The 24,084-nt window shown below is 39.2% G+C and overlaps 1 protein-coding gene across 1 annotated transcript in view; it reads left to right on the forward strand.

The window, feature by feature from the left end:
- Positions 1-24,084, forward strand: part of fstl4 (follistatin-like 4) — a 192,969-nt gene that overhangs the window by 59,455 nt on the left and 109,430 nt on the right. Inside the window, exon 4 of the mRNA XM_018692479.1 lies at positions 20,977-21,219. Within this exon, the coding sequence (XP_018547995.1) occupies positions 20,977-21,219 (243 nt within the window). The remainder of the gene's footprint in view (positions 1-20,976; positions 21,220-24,084) is intronic.

Here is a 24,084-nt window from a genome sequence, read left to right on the forward strand (position 1 = left end):
TGAAATAATTTCCTCCCTTTTGCATAGTTACATTTGATTTGCAGGAGAATATAGAAATGATCATCATTTGACAGCATTTGTGAAATTGAAATGCTTTCCCAATTTGGTGCCTTCAAACAATCCTCTAATTCATTTGCATTGTTATGCCAGATTTCCTTTGAGGACACTTTTTACCCCCCAAACAGCTGAAAAAACACGACCCATTATAATGACAAGGAATATTTGATGAAAGCATTGAAAGAAATTGAAGCAGAGAAGTGGATCTACTCACTGCTGTCAGTCTTGAAGGCGTGCTGGCTACAAAGTTGCACTAATGAATATTAATAACAGTTATCGGAACAAATTTGTCAGCGAAATAGAGTATGACCAAAGGCTTTAGGTGGCTTGATGCCACAAAACTTTTCTGTACGATTGAAGTGTTTATACAGATTTTTTTTTTTTTTTTTTTTTTGATGAGTTACTTTTCAAAGCATCCAGTCGGCAATTGAGAAGTTGTTTTATACACATATAAAAGTTTTGTGTTTTGATCTATTCCATAATCCAAGATGAAGTATCAATTTATATTTTAGGCCTTTTTGAGAAATAATAAGAAATGGTTCTTCTCTGACAGTAGTTTCTGGCATTATTGGTCTGGTGTCAGAAGGAAAAGGATTCAGTGTGTGTTAGTGTTCTTCTGTCTCTTCATTCACTTTATTTACAGACTCTTAAATATTACCTTTTTACATGTAAAAGCTCCTATATTTGAAGAGGTTCAGATTACTTGAATAATTTTCAATTTCTCCAGCATTAGTCTGCAATATAATGCTTGGAAAAACCCATGACCTTGAGTGGTGACTTTGATGTATCAGTCTTGCCACACAAACTATTTTACACTGTACATGAAATCAGTCAATGTGCATTGTTCTGCAAAGAAACTAAACTTGATTAGTATAATTGATTGGGTTAATTTGTTGAAAAAGGCAACTGTGTTCAGCATTCCCCTCCACACTGGTTTCCACCATCATGTCCATAATTCAATTAAAACCTATCTGGGTAACACAATAAAGCAATTGAGATCATTCCCATTGTGGTCCTTGTGGTCCATAATTAACATCCCTATCTCCTGGCTTGCCTGTTCAAAGAGAGTTAAGGGCAAAGGAAGGCCATGGGAACACCATAAAAATGCAAATCTCAGTCACCTGTTTAATGCAAATCACTGCAGAGGTGAACTTAAATCTGGTTTGATTCAAACTTCTTCATACAAATTCAGATTTTTTTTTATTATTCTCACTGTAGTTTGCCTTGTTAAGAACAAAATGCTTTCATGCTAGATACTGTAGTTGACAAGCCAGGCAGTAAAAGGGCTGAAAATCTTTTATTGGTATGTTATATGAAGTGGGTTTTCCTGAGTGTGTGCACTCAGTGAAACACAGGTCTTTTTTGCCATGTTTGGATGCAATATGTCCGCTCTGATGCTTAATGGTAACATTTTGGCATATGCTCTGTAAGCTTTATCCCAAAACGATGAGAAGTGCTACAGCCACATGGTTAGGTAATCCTACTTAATATTGTATGTGATGAAAACTGTCACTTTATAGATGATGTTCTAACTGGAAATCTGTTCAAACTGAAAGTTCTATTTATTCTATCTAGTCTATTTGATGAAATAATCTTAACTCATGGTCAAAAATGATCACAACTGCTCCTTGTACACCCATGGGGGGATGATTCTAAAATGCACCATCACTCTGATCTATTCCTTTATCATTTCGGATTTGGCAAAACAGATGGAGCAATCTTAAAGGTGTGCTGAGACTGACTAGAGTCACCTACCAGCTTGTCATTCATATGAGGCAGTACAGGCTCAGAGAATGACCTTAACAGTGTCAGTTCCACAACATGGTTTTGGATTAGGCTACATGGGTTGCATTTATATTGCTGCTTGCTGTAAACTGAAGTGAACTGAAATATCATGGTAGAGCACAGAGCTCATTCGACTTGACCGTTTTTGATGTATAAACGCCGATGGCCTCCTATGGCGGCATCCAGCTCCATTTTCTCCATGTCAGGTGGGTCTCAGTAGAAACCTGGAATGGCTGATGACTCATCACCACTTTCTCTCCCCATTCTCCTCCCATAATCCTTCCTGTTTTCTCCGTAACAGAGCTAATGTTCAGCCTTGTGGACAGCGAAAGAGGGAGGCTTGGGCCTTATGCAAACTTTATGATGGACTGTCGTCTCCTCTGCACGCTGTATAAATGATGTGTTGTTCGACGCTGCACTTATTCTAACCCTGATTTCTCCTGAATTATTAATGATCATCAGGGTCAGGGTTTGCTTTTAGTGCTCCCCTGTGGTGTGTTGCAGGGCTTAGCGCTACATCTGCACTCATAATATCATCACCGCCCAGACGGCATAGAACAGACTCTCAAAAGCAGCCAAACTTGCATGTTATGAAGTAATGTGCTTGTAAGTGAAGAGGTGTTTGTGTGTGAGTGTGTATATGTTTTCATTTAAATTTTGCACTTTTTTTGTTACTCTCATTTTTCATATTTGTTAGTGAGAGCATGTGTTAGTTATATTTTTCTTTAGCTCTGGTGTTTTAGAAAAACGCACAAAGAAAGACATTAACAAGAGGTGTTGAACCAATCAGCTGATTCCTAATTGAATGAACCTGTTTTATGAGGCTGTTCACAGCTGACAGACATTGCCAACCTTTTCTGCCCCTTGCCCTAATGTATATAAAGTTAGTTAGTGAAAATAGTATCTCCTATTGCTTAGAGGAAATTATTTGACTTACACTGTGTCTGTTTGGAAAAACATTAATTTTTGAAGCAATTGCCAGATCAATAATAGCTTTATAATGCTTCTGGATATTTAGTTCCACCCAATATATGTGCACAAAGGTACTCATTGTGTACAACTCTCGTTCCTTTCGTTCAGGTCTAAGCTAAGGTCCTTCAATATCAACAAAACCTTGACCAGTATTTCATGAATGAGTCGACCTCATTTACGACTTGAATATCAAACGTAGGGATACACTAATCTGTATAATGACTCTGCCAGTAAAACACAGAGGCATGGCCATTAAAACATGTCTGTCAGAGCTTCCAGAATGGTTGAACTGTTCTTTATGACTTTGACCATTCACTCTGTAATGAAATCCTCCCTCTGTCCTTATATATATATTCACTACTTTCTGAGTAGTGAATATATATATACTCCTTTTCCCTCATCAGCCATCATATTACTTCAAAGAACTTATTAAGATACATGCCTCTGAAGTTTGTATGGTTGCATTAGAATATAGGTTCGTACCTGAACTTTCATTTACTCCTTTACTACTATCTGAGTCTGTCTAAATGTGCGATTTTAACATTGATCTAAACTTTAACAATGTTTTGACCATATAAAATCACAGCTCAGTCAAAACTTATACTGTGGTAAATTACAAAAACATTTGAACATTTGTCAGGAAGATATAACATTTTTTTCAGTGCTGATGGGATATTATTTTAACATCAAAGATATCTGTTGGGTTTAAAGGTATTTTATGAATATTTTCAGTAAGTAAGGGTTTTTCGGGTAGAGAAATCATTGCCAGTTTTTGACTTTAAAGTACTACATGGCTGTTCTGCTAAATAGTTTGCAGTTATTTGTGGATTGTTGTTGCATTAAGAAAGCAATAAAACCTCTCGAGGATGCAGGCAGATCATTTGTGGAGGCGTACGTTCAAGTGTTCCTCCAACTCCAACAAATTGAAACCCTGTTTGCTGAGTTCACACTAGTATGGTTTATGGTTGTGTTGCCAGTAATATTTACTTTTCAATATCAACACTGATAAAGCAAGACCCATGGAACATTTGTTATGTATATATTTTTTATTCCTACTGAAAAATCACATTCAGAAGCAAACTCAGGTCTTTTACAAGCAGCCCAGTTTTTGTTGAGCACGCACACAGACAACGGCGAAAACAAGAAAGCATTCACACAAAAGGTCCATTAAGATAGTGCATGAATTTTAGATAAATACACTCTATTACACTTTTTTCTTGCATGACAGTGAGGGATGTCTGCTCTTTTGTGGTTCTTTGTGTGTGCATGTGTGTGTGTTCGTGTGTGTGTGTGTGTGTTCCTTAGTACAAAGTCATTTTCTCCATGGCTCTCCTTCATAAGATATTTACATGGCCATCTATTATGGATTGTGATCTGATTGAAGCTGAGTGTTCCTATCTTGCCCCCTCTGTGAACTCAACACATGAGCACACACCAGGTTTGAAAGAAACTGGTTTCATCCACCTTTCGTTCTCCAAAAAAAGTAACAGCATGTTTCATACTTTTTAAAAAAATATTTTATTTTCAACCTCAAAGTTTGTTTTGTGCATCCTGTGTTGTGTTTGGCATAGGTTCTCCTTTGGTGAATATGGATAAATGCCTGTAGAGCAAAAAACAACAACAACAAAACAACAACAACAATGAAAAAAAAACACACAAAAAGGAAAAAGAAAAAGAAAGGGGAAAAAAGTCTCAAAACAACTATTGTGTTCTTTATTTTATGTTGCAGAATGTGTGAGCTCAGTCACACTCTTGTGTGCAGTTTTAAGTCAGCACAAACAATGCCCTCGGCATTTCCACCAACAAAACTCCTATGGAATTTGCTGCTTGTGTTAACTGTATTCCCTCCTACAAATGTAACTGCTAAATCTAAATCCAACTTGGATTCATAGAATACCCACATCTCCAGGCAAGAGGCATATTTCTGGACTCCTGTAAACACACTGTCTGTTCCAACAAGCCCTAAATCCCTAATCCTCAACACATTGGTCCGGATCCACCTCTCTCTCTTTCTCTGTTCACCTCTTTCTCTCTCTCTTCATGTTTCTCTTTCTTTTCCTCTCTCGCTCTCAAACTCTCTTGTCCCTTCTCACCATCTCTTTCTGTCACCACATTATGCCTCGAACTCGCAAACATGGTCAGAACACCCACGCACGCACACACACATTGACCGCTCAGTGGTGGTCCCTCAGATGCTTGGCCTCCATTCATTTCACCAGCTGCCCTCCAGTCACCCATCTCCCATTCTCCCCATCTGATTTCCCCTGCTCCCTCCCTCCCTCTATCCTTTCTCTGCACATACTCGATCCTCCTCCCTGTTCCCCCCATCTCTCTCTCACCTTCCCTCTTTTTGTCTGTTGCCCTCTTGTCTTTGCCTCTGATTTTCACTTTTCTTCCACCTCTCACCTGTGTCCCTCCTCTTACACCCCTGCTCTCTCTCATCCTGTTCACCCTCCTTCGCTTTATTTTCTTCTTCTCTTTTTGTAATATGCCAAATTCAGTGGGGTGTTGTTGTCTTCAGGTGTCAAATCCAGGTTACAGGAAGCCATCCAGAAGTGAGAAACACTGGTAATATTAGAATTTACTGAGTGCTGAAAACATAATTAATATTCAGTGTACTTGTTATATCAGAACTCAGGTTATTTACTTCACGTCTTTATTGGAAAATAAAGTACACAGTACACAGGCTTGACTCTCTAGTTGTTAACCACTGAATCAGTACACCACATAGTATATTATATAGGAGTACTCTCGGTGCAGCAATATGCTAACGTGCTAACTGCTAAAATGTTTGCCCCAAGTATTTCCAAAAAAACACTTATTTATAGATGTCATCAAAAATCAATTTGCATGCAAATAGGTTTGTGTGAGATGAAAACAGGTTCAGCAAAGGTGTGAAGACTTACTGTTCAAAGTGTAAAATGTAGCATTTAAACAATGCTACGTAAGGCAGTTTAATAGGTACATAAGGTGCTGACTAGAAATAATCAGTGAACACAGTGCAGTAGTCTTGAGAAAATAGAGAAATACATAAAATGCAATATCAGTCAGTGTTAACAAATCCTCTTAAGAAATTCTGATCTGCACCTGAAAAATTCAATTTTATTCAAATCTCATACCTGGTGAACTCACAATGGAATAAAGTAATAAGGCTAAATTAGGAACAGCAATAGACAGGGCGTATGTCCCATTCTCTTATTTACAGAGAAATAAAAAGCTGAAGTGACAATATGAACCCAACTCGATTCAAGCAGCAGGGAATTATGCTACTGGCCCAAATCCATCAAGGTCAAGAGGTCACGTTACTTTTCTCTGTCCTCCACTCATGCCTCCCTCTCTGCCTCTTTTCCTTTTTTTTCTTTGCTATTCCTTCTCTCCTCTCATTCCTCTCTGCCACCTCCCTGCTCCCTTCCTTTGTTTGCTGTTTCTGTCTTCCTCCTGTCCTGCTGCCTCCCCTCACTCCTGGAGTAATGACAGCCAGCTGTCAACACCACGCTGCCTCTCCTGACCACCGAGCAGACCCGACAGCAGCGCTGATGAGATCACTCACTGAGCGTCTCTCTCTGGGCACAGCTCGGTCAGAGCTATTTTAGATGGTGGTTGTTCGATTTTATTTATTCATTAGTTTCTGTTTTTTCTGTCTTTCTTGTTTTTTTGGAATTGGGTCTGGTGTGTTTTTGAACACGTATGTCCATATGTGTGTGTGCCTGACTCCTTCTTGGCTTATTAGTATTTTTTTTCTACTGACGATTTAAGTCTAAAAAGAAAAAATATATATGACTATTTTCCTCCTTGATGCCTTTTGGGTACCTTCAGGCAAATCATCATTTAAACATTAGACCTGTCAGTTGTATAAGAGGGAAAAAGTGTAATGTTTTATTCAGTACTTCTAATTCTGGGCTGCTCCATTTATGGCTCTGTCTTTACCTGTCTGGTTCGGCATTGTCTTTATCAGTGTCTACTGGAGTCACTGCTGGTCACAAACATGACTGTTCACTTGGAAATCACAAGTGAATTGAATATTGCTGTCTTAGCAGTGATGGTGCAGTCAGAAGTATATCATTTTAAAAACATGTCTCTTTCTGTTTGGGACAATTTCTTATACTGACACTTGGCTACTGACTTGATTTTTATGCCTCAGTGCAGTCAACAGCTGTGGCCAGAGGCATCATATTTTCTGGTTGTCCGTGCATCTGTCTGTCCGTCCTGTTCTTGTAAGTGCATTATCTCAGGAGTGCCTCAAGGGGAATTTCTTCATATTTTGTACAAATGTTCACTTGGACTCAGGGATGTATTGATTAGATTTTGGTGGTCAAATGTCAATGGTCAAGTTTGCTGCGACCTTGTGAGACATGTTTTTGGCCTTAACTGAAGAGTTAATTTGCTAATTATGACAACATTATACAAATGTCTAATAGGATGAAATGATGACGTTTTATATCATAATGTTCTGCAAGAACTGCAACATTTTTCAACACAACTCAGAACAGAACAGAAGGGAGATTGTGACTATATTTCACATTTGGTCAGATACTGAATTGGTGACAGAAATCTTTTGATGGTGATCATATAACTGTGAAGGTCCCAGTTATATGATTCACATAAGTTTTAAACAATTCAGTGAGACCTTGTGCCTTGTATGGAAGTTTTGGCATCGTATAAATTTCTCTACTAATTTTTTTTTTTAAGGTTTTTCACTTTTTCAGTAGTCTGAAGGTTTAGAAGATTTTTCAGAGTAAACTTGCTCCTAGGTTCTGAATTTTGAAAGGCTGATACTGATCCTGTGGTGCAAAACACTGGTCATACCAATATATTGTTTTGTGCTGACTTATTCCAAAAGTTATTGGAACCCCCAGTGTCAAGGATCATTTGTGTAACATGATTTTATGTAAATGAATTTTTGACATGTTTTTCTCCATTTTTTGGCAGCTAATGAGCTGAAGATATTTTGACATGTCACAATAGGAAAACAGCAGGTGGAAATAATAAAGTATTGACAGCTGAATTTCTTAAGCTGCTTTAGTTTTAAGGTACTGGGCTTGTGCTTGTTGGCTTGCTGTCACACTGCCATGACTTGTTGGGACGACTGACCATCCTTAATGTTAATAGTAACATCTGTGCTTTTCCTACAGTGACAGTTCATAATATCTGCTGTGAAAATGGCCCATCGTCTATTTTAATAATTTAATAATTTAGCTTTAAAATGGAGATAGAACAATCTCTTTGTTTTGGCTCTCCCCATGGTTCCGTAAAATGACAAGCTATTCTATTACAAACACCATTATTCAGTAAGCAGAAGCCAGTACCCTCCCCAGACCCTCTGTGCTGTAAGACTTGGGGAAGCTGAGCGTTTAGTGGCATATTTTAGCCCATCTTTTAGCTTTTAGCACCATGGGTCACAGTGTATTTTTTAACTTTATGGAATGATTCACAAAGATAGTCAATAAAGGTCTGTGCAGCCCTCCAGATACCCCCTAGCTTTCTGAAAGGCTTTCATTTCCAAGTTGAACCCTCTCTCTCACTCTATGATTTGTCTTTCTTTCTCTGTATCTCCCCATCTGTCTCTCCATTGTGCCATTTATCTTGCATTCTTTTCACTGGAAATAGTGAGTGTACCATCTCCACTGTCATCAGGACCACAAAAGTGCATCTCAGTGGTTTTTATTTATTTCCTAGGAAACCTTCTCCATGGACTCTTTCATAACCCAACTGAATTTAATAAAATTCTAGCATTATATTTAATATTTTGTGGCTCTATGAAAAGGCAATGAAAAAGTACTTTTTCTCTTTTTTCCCTGAAATTAGTCATTGCTGTCACTTGACATCACTTTGCAGCATCCCCACCTCTGTTTTACAAAGCTAAATTCATCACTGTTTAATTGGATCAGTCTGATTAACTCTCTTGTGGTATTAGGTTTGACTCATCATTCATGTAATTGGATTTTTCTTCTCTTTCTTCTGCATGTGCCATTAGAATAGACATAAAGAGCAGACAGATTTGGAACAATTTGCATAACTTCAGCAAAACCAGTTGAATATACATCTGTTATATTACTGTATGCACAACACCCTTTACAGTGCATGTGTTTTAGCAAGACATGATTAGAAAATCAAAATAAGCGTTTTCTGCTTAAGAGTTGTTGAAAGGGTAAAGCTGCAGGCAAATGAATGTTCTGTGTCACAACTCTGTAAACATATCTGTAAGAATATACTAGCAAGGTACCTGCAAGCGAGCAGGCAAGTCCCAGGTTTGTTTATATACTCTCAGGAATATTGTATAGTCCAATACCATTACCATCAGAATAATGCTGCCTCAGTAATTGTGTATGAACACCAGCCAGGTGTCTCAGCAGCTCATTCCCCGTGCTTGTTTTTCTTTTATCGCCTTTCTTTTGCATCCAGACAAAGTTTTCAAGTGTAAGCCCCGCATCTGCATCTACACAGTGATGACAGTGTTGTGGCATGAATTTAAATTCCTTCACTATATTACAATCTTGCTGTACTGCAGTGTTTAACTATATTTCAAACCACGATGACAAAACACCAACAACCTGATGAACATTGTCTGTGTTTGTTTACACTGCAATTGCTGAAAAATAAATGAATATTTGAATAAATAAATAAGAATGCATTTGGCAGTTGTAGTTGGAGATATGTCCATCTTATGTTTATGCAAGTACAAAGGCATCAAAAAAATCAATAGGGGATGTACTGCATCTACATCTGCACACATTTTACACACAGTAATTCAATGTGCATATATCTTGCACTACTTCAAAAGCCTGTTTAAGTGCAAAGCTCGAGATGCGGTGAAGTGAAAATCACCATTCACACAGGACTAATATTACCTGAGGGATGCCCAGTGATTTGCAATAACAGCACACATCATCTTGGATTTTTTGTCTAGTGTGAATCTTCCATGTCTTCCAAGGCAGAAGTTCCCTTGATAATACTAATCTTATGCAAATGGTGGTCTCAAACATGATATATTTCAGCCACATCTTTTTCATCTTGTAAATGTCAAATTTATTATTTATTTCATGTCACAGGAGCCAGCCCACTGTCCCTGTGACATATATTCATTTTGGTAGATTTGGTGTTCATTTTGTAGGTGGGTTTGATTATATTTGATACTGCAGAAAATAATAATATTTAATGTGCTGTGCATGTATGCAAACCCACCTGGATTACATCTACTGAAAATCTACTACACCTTTCAGGACATACGGCGAGATGAAGGTAACTTGACCATGTGACCCCTGACCCTGCTTTTGGGATTGTCCTTGTCGAATCAGATTCAGGTGTAAAAACAGAGTCAAAATTTGTACTTGGTGACTTCAGTGTCACACACCGTTTGAGCACGTTTGAGGAAGTTTGAGCACTGACTTTAACTTGCAGTTTTCTGCTTTGTATCTGTGCACAGATGTTCACACCCCCCCCTCTGCTTTTTTCACTATGTCTTTGTGTAGCCTCACAACTGATACAATTTGTCGACAGATTTTAGTCTCACAGTCTCGTTATCTTTTTACAAATACAAATCTTTTTCTGCGTGTGCATAAACTTGAATTTCTCTTACAGATTTATTTTTGGAACTTTGGAATTATTTATGAACGTCACTTTACAGGCTCAGATTCTTACTGACCCTGATTTGAGCCCATACAAAAACCCAATCAGTACATCTCTGACACACAAAGGACCCATATATGGGACTATGCTTCAGTCCTTTTTAACAGTGACTATAGAGAATAATTTTCCTCCATCTGACTGCTTGATGCTCTTTGATAAGAATCCTGTTGTGTATTCTGTCCCTCTAAATGGACACAAAAGATTTAACGCTGTCACTCTGCAACTGGAGCCGTTAGCAGCCAAAGCCCACCCAAAAGAGGAAGCTTTTACAAGCCGCAAAAGACGACATAGCCTCTTGATCTTCTCTCTCCCCTCTGTGCCTCACCTCTGCGGCCTCTCACCCTGCGGGGCCTATTAGTCATCTTGGCTGTGGGAGTGAGGCCGTCGGGGGTACTTGGTCTCTGTTCTCCCCGAGCCCTGCAGAGAGAAAGGTGCAGGTGTGGTGTCAGCAGAAATACAGTATATACTGTAGAGAGATGTATAAATAGAGAGATAAATAGCAAGAGGTGGGAGCAAGATGAGGCTGAGGATGGATCGAAGGGATTAAGATGTTGTTGATAATACATAGGGATGGAGTGTAGTGGGAGCACATCGGGAAGCCTTTAGAGTTATGGAAAAACTAGATTTTTTTTTTAATAAGGGAAAATAAACGTTTTTACACACAGCAGAATTCATCACCCATTTCTCTGTCTCACACACACGTGTACGTTTGCAGACGCACAACAACAGAAATGACAATTAAATTTAGCCCGTAAAGGTTGAGATATTATAGCTTCAAATACTCACATATAGGACACAGGAGGGACGTTTCTTCTTTTCAAACACTTTCCATTTGTACACTACAGACTCCTAAGATGTGAGGTTTTTTTTTTTTTTCCCCAGCTGAGATTATATTCCCCACTCTCACTCACATGCGCTCAAAACTACTGCAGAAAAATACATTTGAGAGCTTATTTCATCCTTGGCTGTGCTGGCATTAATGTGAAAATATGAGCGTGGCAGCTGACGAGGACTGATGCTCAAGCCCTGTATTGCTGTAGCCTTAGTTGTAGCTGCAGCGGTGGTAAAAATTGCAGTAAATAATATAGCAGACAGTGTGAACCAGCTTTTCTGAGTGGCAGAGATCAATCACAGGCAGCTACTGTATGTGGGCCTTTGTGAGTGTACTTTTCTACTGAAGGTACACTCAGACATGTAAACACTTACACACCTGCACAAAGTCAACTAAGAAACTGCAAACACACTGAACGACTTTGATCCCTTTGCAGTTGGAGCAGATGGTGCACAGCCGGCACAACGTAAAATTTTCAGTTGTTTTCGTGAACAAATCATGACACAGGATAGTTTGTATTCAGTGTAGATTACTGTTGAATGAATGTTTGGATCTATGAATATGGATGCAAAAACATCTTGCATCCATCTCAGCGTGTTATTTAATTAAATTCTGAATCCAATTAAATCTTTTCATTAAAGCACGGGAAAATTTGTCAGTAGGAGGAAATAAGTAGTGTGTTTCCCAATTTTAAGCAAATTTGCGCGATTGCAGTAAAATTATTTACCTTTTTCGAAGATATTTCTACTTAAAACAGTCATAGAAGTAGTAGAATTATAGCGATAGCACTTAAGTGAAACCCACCTGGGGAAAAAAATATATTTTCTTGCGACTTCCAGTGTCAGAATTAAAATAACTTATTCAGTCTGTCAGACTTTAATACCAAACAATGATTATTTCTTGCCCTTTTCCAACTTTTTTTCATACTTAATTATTGGGGAAAGACTAGAGACTGCATCAAAAAATCTGCATTTCAAAAAAGGAAGCACTGTCACCCTCCCAAATCATTTTCAGTCCCCCTGGGGAAGGCAGCCCACATGGTGAAAAATGGATACTTGTTATACAGCAACCAGTGTGACCATGTGACTGACGGCTGCCGAGCGCAAATTCCAGCTCACTCTGGTCTCATGGTAGTTTTTCTGCGTTGTCGAAGCTTTGTACTCCCCAGTGATTCCCCAGCTCTTTTTTTGTCCGTATGCCTCCTTCAATTTTACTTCACCTTTATTTTTTCGCTCTCATTTTCATACCCTGTGGGCAGTCGCACTCCAGGCTGCCCGGAGAAAACATTTTACATTCATCCCAACATCAGAATTAGCTGTTTTCTCATATAAACACCCTTTTTATTCTTAAATTTCATGAATATGTATGATATGCTAGTTTTACACAATTTTTATACATCTTTTTTTTTTTTAAACATTCCACTCCTCCGTGAGCCCTTTGATTGGCTCCAGTACCCACTGTGACCCTCAAAAAGACTCAGTGGATAGAAATAAATGAATGCACATTTGTATAAAATGGTGTGGCCAGCATGAGGGATCGCAACAGCTCATCTGTCACTTCACAGTTGTTGGTTGAAATGCTGGTAATGTCATCTGGAGTAAAGGAATGAAGAAAGGGGGGCCGTAGAATGTCACATAATGGAGTTTTTAACATACTGCCACACAATGTATACTGAGAATGTAGATATCGAAACTGGCTCAGTGAAACAATGAGCAACAACCTGTACACTGTATGATCACGTTATCTTGTGGGTGTGCCCTGCTCAGTGACCTAGTCTCTCACCAATCATGGACAAAAAATTACTGATAAACCTTCAAAGAAATCCCCAATGAGTTTGAGAGCCCACATAGCAGCAGCCCCAGCTCTCCCACATCGTTCCTTCAAGAGAGCTGAGCCTCTGGGTAGAGCGGCTGCAGATACACAGGGATCAGAAGATCAATACAGGCCTATCAGCTGAACCAGGCAGATGAGCCCAGTGACATTTTGTCTGAGGCACAGACCGAATATCCCTGTTCTATGGAGGCTGAGCCAGCCTTTCTTTCTCCTCCCCTCACCATTACCGTCTCACATACAAATCCTTTTCACTGAAATCTAACTTGTGTCAATGGTCTTTTGTTTATCTTTTCATCTCAGTTTACTGCTTTTGTTCATCACTGCTTATTTAAATGTCCTCCTGCTTCATTAGTTTAATTTAATACCCATTCTGTGTGTTTGTCTTTTATTAGACTCGATGTATCATTTGTCTGCTTCCTCTTACTGCTGACTACATTTTCATTTGTTGTCTTACACTGATCATTATCTATTTCACTACACTTTAGTTACTCCTATATGGAAATTTGGTTCTACACTGCTAAAGCAATGAATGAGAGTCTGACAGTAGGTTATGTTGTCATAACATATGCAAAATAAATTGATTACCGAAGAAGTACAGTAACCACAACACACACTAAGACATCATAAACAGCAGCAGCAACCAGCTTCTTATTTCACTTGATTACCGCCTCCATTTGCATCCTTTGCAGTCGATAATCTGGAAGGGAGGGGTAGGGCAAAAGAAACATCAAGACAGGAGGAAAACAGAGTCAGCTTGTGTTGATAAGGGACTTGACAAATACCCTTAATCAGCTATGACGACTTACTCTAGTCTTACATAAACCATGCCCAAACCAAGCTTTTCTGCTGCTGGTGTTTTGTTTATTATGTCTAGTGCTGGGTGTCATTCAAAAATTTTCTATACCGACACCTTGACTTTGATACGGTTCCTGAACGATACTTTTTTCGATACCAATTTTATTTTATTAAATCAATTCTAACAAAGAAAACAACATTACATATTATGGTACAAATCTTGAGTTTTATTTCTTTGGTAATGCTTTGGCATTAATGTGCCTGTGGCTACAGAGACCAACTGTGCAACTGCTCAAAATCAAATAGTTGTTAGCTACTTCCTCTGTTTGACTGTACTGTGTGCGTGTGCGTGCGCAGACTTAAGGTTGCTGCAGGGTGTGTCGAGCCTATAGATAACAGTTATTAGCAGTATGCTCTCTGTATTTGGATAACAAGTTATACCATTCTTCAAGTCAGCTGCCTGAAATAGCTTCAGTGTCCATCGACTGAGTCACATGTAGTGAACACCAAGGTACCAGCTAACCTGCCATTAAGCGAGAGGTCATGGAGGTAATAGGTACTTTGCAGCACTTAATGGAGAAAAATGGCTCTGGTAGGAAGTTAATATTAAATGTAATTATCTTCTTGAGTTACTTCATGTAGTGGTGTTTCTGTAGTCGTGTCCAGTGTCCAGAGTGAGTCAGGAAGACACAGGATGTTTAGTCAGGCTTACTTTCTGTCTTGTTCATTCAGTTCTTGGTATTTCAGCCAGCCAGTCCACTGCTTCGGTCTAGGTAGTTGTTAATTTAAAACTAATTTGATCAACATTTTGTCCTTGTTGTCTAAGTAGATTAACATGATCCATCATTACCTGTCAGCAAACATTCTTTGTCTGCTGCTAAAGGCTGTATGTGCAGTAATTGGAATGCTGTCCTGCTGATGATTTTGGGGTGATGTTTAGACCCGTCCAGAATATTGACACATCAAGGTGGAGAAAACAAATTGCCATAGTTGGACAGATTATACGTCTGGCATCAGTACTGATCTGACCAAGTCTGCACCACTCTGGGTCAATTAGTATTAAGATGAAATAACAGTGTGTAGGGTTGAAGGAGACTAATCATTAGCCATCTGCTCCAGTAGCTGCCTGCCTATCTATTTCATTAAGATATTTTACATTTTTATCACTGCAACTGGGACACCCAACATCACTTATGGTATTGTGAGAAAAAAGAAAAAACGGCACGTCTCTCCATTCAGCATCTTCTTCAAATTTAGTGTCTTCGCTTTATAAAAGAAAAAAAACTGTTTTTGTTGGATGTCCATTTCTGTTTTAGTGCAGAAACATTCAGGAATTCATGCTCTTGCAGGATTTTGCAGGTTTCCTGTAGCAAGAGTTCCCAAGGACTAATTGTTGTCTACCTGTTGTTTGGTGTTTGCCCCTTTCTGATGAGAAATCTTTGTATGTTTGTTGTTGTAGTTGTTATGTGTGTTATGTATGAGTTTTAGATAGGCGATAGGCAATTGCAGTGGACTAAAGTGGGAATGTCAGTATTAAACGAGCTGCCCCTGTGTAAAAACAAGAACTTTGTCATAATTTCTGTAGTTAAGGTGCATTATAGTCATTGGCAATGGTGCCTTTTAGATCATAATATTAGATCAAACAATGACGGGGGCAGATGCTGTGCAAATTGATTATTATTAAAATTGTACTTTGTATTTCTTAACATCAGACATCAGCAATTATAACTTAAGGATGCTATAGAAATGGGAAAACATTTTAAAACTGTGAATTCATAATTCTAAAGAAGGGAGAGAAAGAGAGAAATAGTTTTCTCAAATATCCTAGAAATAATAATACTTAAAAAAAAAACAACTCTGCAGCGCATTCAATCTCTTGTTATTTGTATTTCAGTTTCCATCCTGTGTTTGTTCAGAAAAGTAACATAATTTTGGGTACAGTGAACCAAAATGGACAGTTTGTTCTTATCTGTATGTATGCCACAGCATATCTCACCTAGCACCAAGGGCTGCCGTTGTCCATTGATATTCCAGCTCAGCGTTCATGTCAGAAGCGCTTTGTCCAACTGCGCAGCACAGGGGAGACAGTGTTTGACGGCGCGTCTTAGAATTTAATTATCTACAGCTGCTTCAGAGCAAATAGAATGATCTGTAGGATCAGCAGATGTGACACAGCTTTTCTTGGGCTGCGAACACATGCATAAACACAAGTACTACTTCACGCACCACATGCACACTGTGCGTGCATAGACATGCCGCACAACTGTACTCTCCCAAGTTAAATTAAGAGCATGACACAAGGACACTTTTGGGGGCTGAACCACATTTAACAAAATCTGTCTGCTGGCAAAAAATGTCCACTCTGTCTCTGAAAATGTCACATACTAGTATCCTGGAGGATTTGCGACTGCAGCTTCTGTGTTTCCATGGATCAGGGTGGTTTATAACGTGGTAGTGCTGCAGGCGGCGAGTCCCACATCAGCAGGGCAAATGTTCTTCCAGTCTAATTAGTAAAAAGCTCTGCATTGTCCCTCTGTTGTTTTTGATACATTCTCCTTGGAGAGACAAACACCCCCTCCGCAGCGCTGGATTAAGTACAAAATAAATAAAGTCTGTTATGATTGCTTTTAAATGTTAAGGGGTTTAAAGGGCTTGGGAGTCTTGCCTTAGGTATAAATATATTGAGGCATATTTTAGTTGCTAAATAGAGCGAGGGTTTGGACATAAGTACTTTGCTTCCAGAGTGAAGTGACATATTCTCACTCTTTCTCTCTCCTCCTGTGTGTGTGTGCTGTGTTCCTTATGCAAGCGTGCTGTACGGTGCATATGTGATTGCGTGCATAAAGACTGTATGCCTTGCTCTGGATTCAAATTACCAATGGCTTCATCACAATGATGCAGTGAGGGCTCAGACTGACAAGACTGCAGCTTCTCCTCCTGACAAATGAAAAGGCAGTCAGTCAGGCAGACGGTTGTGCTGCGCCTCCAGTAACGCTCTCATCCACTTATGCTTGCATAAAAGGAAATGAAAGGGAAAACTTATCTTTGTCTGTGGAAAAATGTCAGAAAGATAAGGCAAAATGGTTTTAACACTTTGAGTAAGTCCCTCATGTTCCCACATAATTATCGACAGCATTCCTTGTTAAACATGTCCGGGAAATCTCTGATTATAGTGGACAATGCCGGTCTCAATTTCCCCGAAGCCCAGCAGAGCTTGGCACCAGACGGGTATTGACAGAGAGTATAGACAAGCACAGCAAAACAAAGAGGAGAAGAAAAAAAGGCAGAGGACCAGAAAAAGAACTAGCAACAGGATGCAAGGCTTGACACCGGATGGTCAGCCTGGCATTGTCTTGGCACCGCAGAGCGTCTGAACTTATAAGAGCCATTTATAAACACTGCGCTGGCTGCTTAGACAGGGAGGATTATCAAATGACACTTTTAGCCTCTTAAGCAAGCCACAATTGCAGCCAACATGGTCCAAGAGAGCACGAGACAAAGGACTTACAGCGAGGATGAGCGCGGGTGCAAGGACTTAGCTAAATGTCAGACAACTTGTGTATTGTAGATGCAACTTTTGTGCGCTATTGTTTCTGTTGTTAGAGTGGCTGCTGTTCATGTTCTCTTTTCTCTTAGCTAAATGCGAAAAGGGCGAGGGGTCTGATGCTGTTTTGGAAAAAAAAAAAGAAAAGGGAGAAGGGGAGGGATAAAACAGGGAGGAAGAAGCAGGAAGACAGCCACCGGTGGATAACTGCCGCCGGACGTTTGTAGCTAAGCGTTTAATCTCCCACGCTTGGAGAATACAAACGATCTTGTAATCGTCCCCGACCTTGACATGAACAGCAAGGTCGCAAGGGAGCCGGGCTATTTTGCATTTCCCACAGATGCTTTGCCGAGACACACACAACAATTAGTAAACTGGATAAAAAGGAATTGAGTCTATCTTACGCCTCTCCTCTCTCTCCTCCTCCTCCATCCCCTCCCCACTCTCCCCTTGGGGTATTTACCTGACACCCCCCAACTCCACAGCTTCCTTTAGGAGATTAATTAGGATAAAAGAGAGGTCGGTTCTTCCCTGTCAGGTCAGATTGTGTGTAGGGCTTAAACGGATCTATCAATTTATTGTTTATTAATTAATTGAAAGCCTAGTCAATAAAATGTCAAATGTAATAAGAAATCCTAAAGATGATCCTAAAGATGATGTCCTCAGATTGCTCAGTTTGTCTAACCAACAGTCCAAAAACACAAAGATGTTCATTTTACAATGATGTAAAACTGAAGAAAGAAGCTAAAGACACAGGGACCATCAAGTGTTTGCTATTTTCTTGATAAATTAAATAAGATAATCCTAATGTTGGTTGAGTAATTAATGTATGGACTAGTCATCTCAGTGGTGTCTGTGTATTATTTGACAATGCGCCTGTGTTTGTAAGCGCAGATGTTTTTACAGAGTGTATGTTTGCCTTCATACTGACACCTCAAAGTGAGTAGTAAGGTGTCAGTGTATTAATGCGTGTGTGTTTTTTTGGTGTATGCATGTGTGTGTGTTTGTGCATCTCCACGCATCGGCCTTGAAATCACTTTTATGTAATTAAGAGACTTCTGTCCTCCGACAACAGCGCATTACCTCTATTATTGAATATGCTGAGAGTTGAGATATGATTATACTCCAGGCAAATTCAATTTCTGTTTTCAGCAGTTTGACTGTAAAAGCCTGGACCGGGCTCTTTTAAGTTAAGCCAGTGTGGTTTTTTAGACTTATTCTGCCGAGCTGACCCCTTCTCAGCATCTCAACTGACTCATCTTCAAAACAACATCTAAACAATGGCCACTAAGTCCCTTTGGGATTTGTATTCATTTTCCTTGTAATGGTAAAACGGCCTTCCCAGTGTGCCATAACTGAAGTGTAATGTCACAAACAACAGCTTAGGATTTTGTTGTACTTTTTATTTGTAGCTGTGGGAATTATGGTTTCATTTTCTGCATTTTATAGTGTTGTTTTCTTTTCTACCTTGACATCGTGCCTATTCATATTGTGCAATTTGTTTCTTTCAGTGCTGTGGCCAACAGTCATCTCCTTTATGTTTGTGCTGGTTTCCATTGCAAATAACAGAGCTCGTTAATATCAAAGGTTAAAAAAAAGAAAAAGACAGACGGAATGCTTGAATCTTAAAAAAAAAAAAAAAAGAGATAAATCTCAGTTGGGTCAGTTAGACGTGACATTTTGCTTTAATACCAAAAACAAAAATTATCAAAAATTATTATCATATGATATTTGTATGTTCTGTAACAGCATGGAGAGTGTGGGAGTTCAGGGATTAAAGAAGTTGAGAACTCCAGTGGATGAATTTACCACAAAAAAGGAAAGATACTTTTAATTTTTCTTAAATACATTTTACATGCAGATGAATTATTTGTACATAAAAACACAGAACAATTTTTTCTTCAATCACATAAACTCTGAGCCAGACTTGTCAGTAAATTAGTAATAAGTGTGTGGGTGCCTACGTAGGAGTTTGTTCATATTGATTGTGCTTTCTCATGATCATATGAATAATGTGTAAACTCAGGCAAGACTTTCAACGTAGCTTTTATGTGTAATTTATTACCACTGACATTTGGCAGATGGACATGCCCTTTTTGTACCTTTTTTTTTTTTTTTTTTTAAATGCAGTTTTCACTTTGATAACCCTGAGGCACACAGGCCCATAAATCCAGCCCTCAGATCACAAACAGGAGAGGGGGGTCCTGGTCAAGCTCATGGAGTCAGGAAAGATCAGTCCAAGGTGGAGCATCTGGCTGGATCAGCAGCTTTTTGACTTGCTTTAAGTGCAAATAGATTAAATCAGGGGGAAGAAGCGAGGTGTCCTGGGCACTGAGTGGTGACGATGTGGGGGATGCTGGCCTGTGCAGTGTGCATTTATGCATGCATGTGTGTCTGTAGTGCAGGAACTGGCATGCACAACAGCTTATGAACTGCGTGCATGCGCGTGTTGACGTGGGCTAGAGTTAAGTAAGGTAGAAGGTGTTAGTTCTGCTTGTGTTTCGAGTGCACTGACATACTCAGGTATGCATATTTTTTGTGTTTGTGTATGGATGTGCTCAAATATGCGTGAATATGTGCCAAGAGGTGTTAATAAGGACACCTGGCTGTTTGATTTGTAGGGATGCATTTTTTTCTTTTTTAAAAAAAAAAGGATTCTCCTTGTTAGCACCTATAACTGTGATCAGGACTGGAGGTGTTTGGCTCGAGTTTACGCTTTTTCTATTTCTGGTGCATACGGTGTAATTCGTCGTGTTACTGATAAGTTTCCTTTTGTTTTCTTGTACTCTCTAATGCAGTGTTTGTTTAAATCCAGATGAATCTAAGCCTTGTCTTTATTCTCTGTAAAGCAGGAGATATTTTGGAAAATATGATTTTTGGATTATACAGAGTATTTATTGTGAAATATATGAAGTGCCTCTTCAGAATGAAGTGATACTCCTCACTAGTTCATTTTAAAATGATTACATAACACCATTTGGACAGGACATTCAAAATTGCTCCTTGATGTGACATACTAGGACAACATTGATATTCAGTATGTAATTCTTTCTGTTTGAGGTTTTACGTTTGAATACTGCTGCTGCAGAAAAGGTCTTTGGTTTGGTAGGAATGCAGCATGGAGGCAAATGAATTTTTGATAGCTCTGAAAGATTTCACTACCATTACCATGTGACATCTTTTTTTTTACGGTTTAGGAGACAGTTCTATATTTTATTTTCAGTTTTGGTGTAGCGCTTTGTCAGAGACGTTTCTTTCAGCTTTAGATTTCTTCCCATTGACTCCACACTACTAGATAGATAATTTAATTTCCAGCAAGGACGCAATATTCTTGTCTGTCCCAGCCCAGCACTTGTAATCTGTGCTGATGAGCGACATATGTGACTGCTTCAGGGAGTCATAAAGACAAGTAAAAGTGTGGATGCAAGCGAATGTTTGTCTCTTCCTTATAAGATTTAATTAGACTTTTATGAACTTTACTTATTTAGTCGTCCTACTTTCCTAAATAAACCCTCCTCTTTTGCCATTCCAGCCCTTTCCGACCAAGACGAAGATCCGTGTCGGAGGACCTACTGTGGACGGGGTCGGCAGTGTGTGCTGATGGCGGAAACTGGCCGCGCCGAGTGTGTTTGCCAGGAAAAATGTCGGCCCTCCTTTGTCCCGGTGTGCGGCTCAGACGGCAGGTTCTACGAGAACCACTGCGAGGTTTACCGCACCGCCTGCCTGGAGAGGAGACGGATCTATGTGGTGCATAGCAAGGACTGCTTCTTCAAAGGTACTAACCTGACTGTTACACTGATACACTGACACTGCAGAGGGCTTGTGATACACTGTAAAATAATTATTTAAAGGTACCAGCAGTAGCAAATTCAAAAAGTCCACTTTAATTGGATACTTAGCTATAACTCTGATTGATGAATTACACCAATTGTCTATATGCAATGCACATGATGTGATTAGTACAGATGGTTGTCAAAATTAAGACCAGGTTTGTCCCAAAGACAATGATGCTATCAGCCCTCCCTGAGACTGTACCAGGTGTTTTTTTCTGAGGAGAAAATAAAAAGTTTGTAAGTAATTTTTATTTTTTTTCTCAATCTGTCTTTAATTTTTTTCAACCATCTGCTGTGACTCTAATAATTGGAAAGCATTGCATTTGGTTGCCCTTGAATAACAATGATCTCTTTATATATTTTGGCGTCAAATTTCTTGCCAAAGCTGACCCAGTGAAAAACAGAAAACAGGCATCAACAGCAAGAAAAAGCCTTTTAGGTGAAGATTTTTCCTTTTTTGCAGTGCTGTTGCTGTACCACAACAAGAGCACAGTGATGCCGCATAGCTGCTGTTTGTTTTTGATGTCTGACTGCATCACTGTGTATGGTTCAGGTTAACACATTGGATGCTTTTTGTGAGTGAAAATCGCCCTCAGATGATTTTCTGATACCTTTGGGGCATAGTTTTGAGCAATTTCAAGACTGCGGCAGGGCTTTGACTATAGTTTGATGTTGAAGCATTTAAACAATAATAGAGTTGTACAGACAAACAAAGCAATTGTTCTGTAACACGTTGGCACCTGTCAAGCTCTAGTCGCAAGCATCAATCACAGTGGAAATCATGCTGTTTCTGTTAGCCACCTATTCAGTTGAAATGAAAGAATAAAATCATTTGTTGTTTGGCACTGAAGGCTGCGGCCTAGGGTCAAGTTCGCCTGGGAAACGATAGCTAAGTACTGACACTGGCACTCAGACAGTAAGCATTTTTTATCAGATGCAGTGTTCATATCCTCTGTGTACTCTGTAATCGTGCCCCTTTCAGTTCAAGTCAGCATTCAAGTCAGTTTTCATTTGGAAGGTAAACATTGTGAGAGCAGTGTGCAGATGTCATTAACAGCTGTGAATTCATGCAAAAATGTTAACATCTGTAGCGTACACCAGTAGTTTAGTCAGTGCTCATGCAAACATTTGTACATGAAAATTCACATAATATGTCTACGTATACAGTATAACCCCTGAGGCACTCCTTCACTGTACTACCTCTGCTACATCAATATCCTGGCACTCACAAATCACCACTAGGTTACTGTGGATCACCAGTTCTCTATGGTAAATCATTAAAATGTTCTCTCCTTGGCTATCACTCATTAGCAAAAGTGTACTCTCAGCGTGAACAGTCAGCACTTCATCATGGCTTCGATTTAAAGGTGACAGGGCTTCTACAAATTTATTATTATTTTAAATGTTCACCAGTGACCAGGAATTCTTATTCTTAAATACTACAAGTATGTATACAGTATGTACAGTGTACCTGCTGGTATCTCATCCTCTTTAAATTTTGTTTTCCAGGTCAGACTAGTATTAAATACCTTTTCTAATCCCTCAGGGAGTGGAAGTTAAAATAGAAAGTAAAGCTATAGTTATTTAGAGTGCATGGTTTTATGTCAACGCTGCGCAAAAACACAGACACACACATACTGAAACAAGCATTGCATATAGCACTTTTAGTCATATCACATTAGGGGAGGCAGACATCACCATGCATAGCTAATCCACATTAGGGATGTTCAGTCGGCACATTAGGCTTAAACTTGAGATGTCTGAATGAAAACCAGCAGGAGATAGAAAATGCTGGAAATCAGTCAGATGTCACGGGAATCATGTGTGTACGTGTGTAAGTGTGTCCATAAATGGGAAGTAATAATTGCAGCTGACGTACAAAGACATTCAGGAGGCATGTCTCACAGTGCTCTGCTAGAGTCATTATTCACAATTATCATTTTGTATTATAAACAGCAGAGGAGCTGGAGAGGTGGTGCAATGGTTAAGTTGTCACTGGAAATGCAAGCATCCCTGCTGGCCTGTTGGTGACCTTATTATACTTTATTCGCATCCTCACTGTTTTACTCAAAACTCTTGAAAATCGTGCTTTAACCTGTGTAACTCATCCAAACATTGGCACGATGCTGCAGAATGACCACCTATAAATGGAGTTTGTCTCAGTATTTTTGCTGCTGCTCCAATATTTAGATTAATAATAATCAAAAAAGGAAGATTAGAAAATGTTTATACAAACAGGTATTACTCGGGGAGTGATGCATTTTTGTTCCTGTGCAGTGTTGTGTTTCACTTTGAAGCAAATTGACTAGATGAAACTACATTTCGTCCCTCTTTTTGGACACATTGATTTTTTTTTCTGATTCTTTTTTGAAATTTTTTTCTAATTATATGTATATTTTGTGGCCCAAGAGCCTAGAGATTATTAAATGTCAGATGGCCAAAAAACTTTCAGTCTGAGACCAAGACCCTCACAGAAGAAAATAGATCTCTTGGGTCCCTACAACTATGCGTTAAGCCACATGGCAAAAAGTTTTGGGAACCTTTTTTTTTTTTCTTGCGGTAATTTTGCTTTCAAATTTGATAAACCTAAAAGCTCTGCTGTGAAAGCCAATTTCCTTTGGCTCCCGGCTATGGCCAAAGTCACAGTCTCAAATTTGGCAAGTACTTACACAGGCTTTCGTCTCATCATATCTGGATTATTGTGATTCACTGTGCACAGCCAGTTCAAAACTCTCCACTCTGGCGAAAGAAAGAGGAACCACATTTCTATTGTGCCGACCTCCTTTTGCAAGCTCCCACCTGATTTC

This window comes from Lates calcarifer, linkage group LG20 (genome assembly GCF_001640805.2).
Source record: "Lates calcarifer isolate ASB-BC8 linkage group LG20, TLL_Latcal_v3, whole genome shotgun sequence".
Lineage (NCBI taxonomy): Eukaryota > Metazoa > Chordata > Actinopteri > Centropomidae > Lates > Lates calcarifer.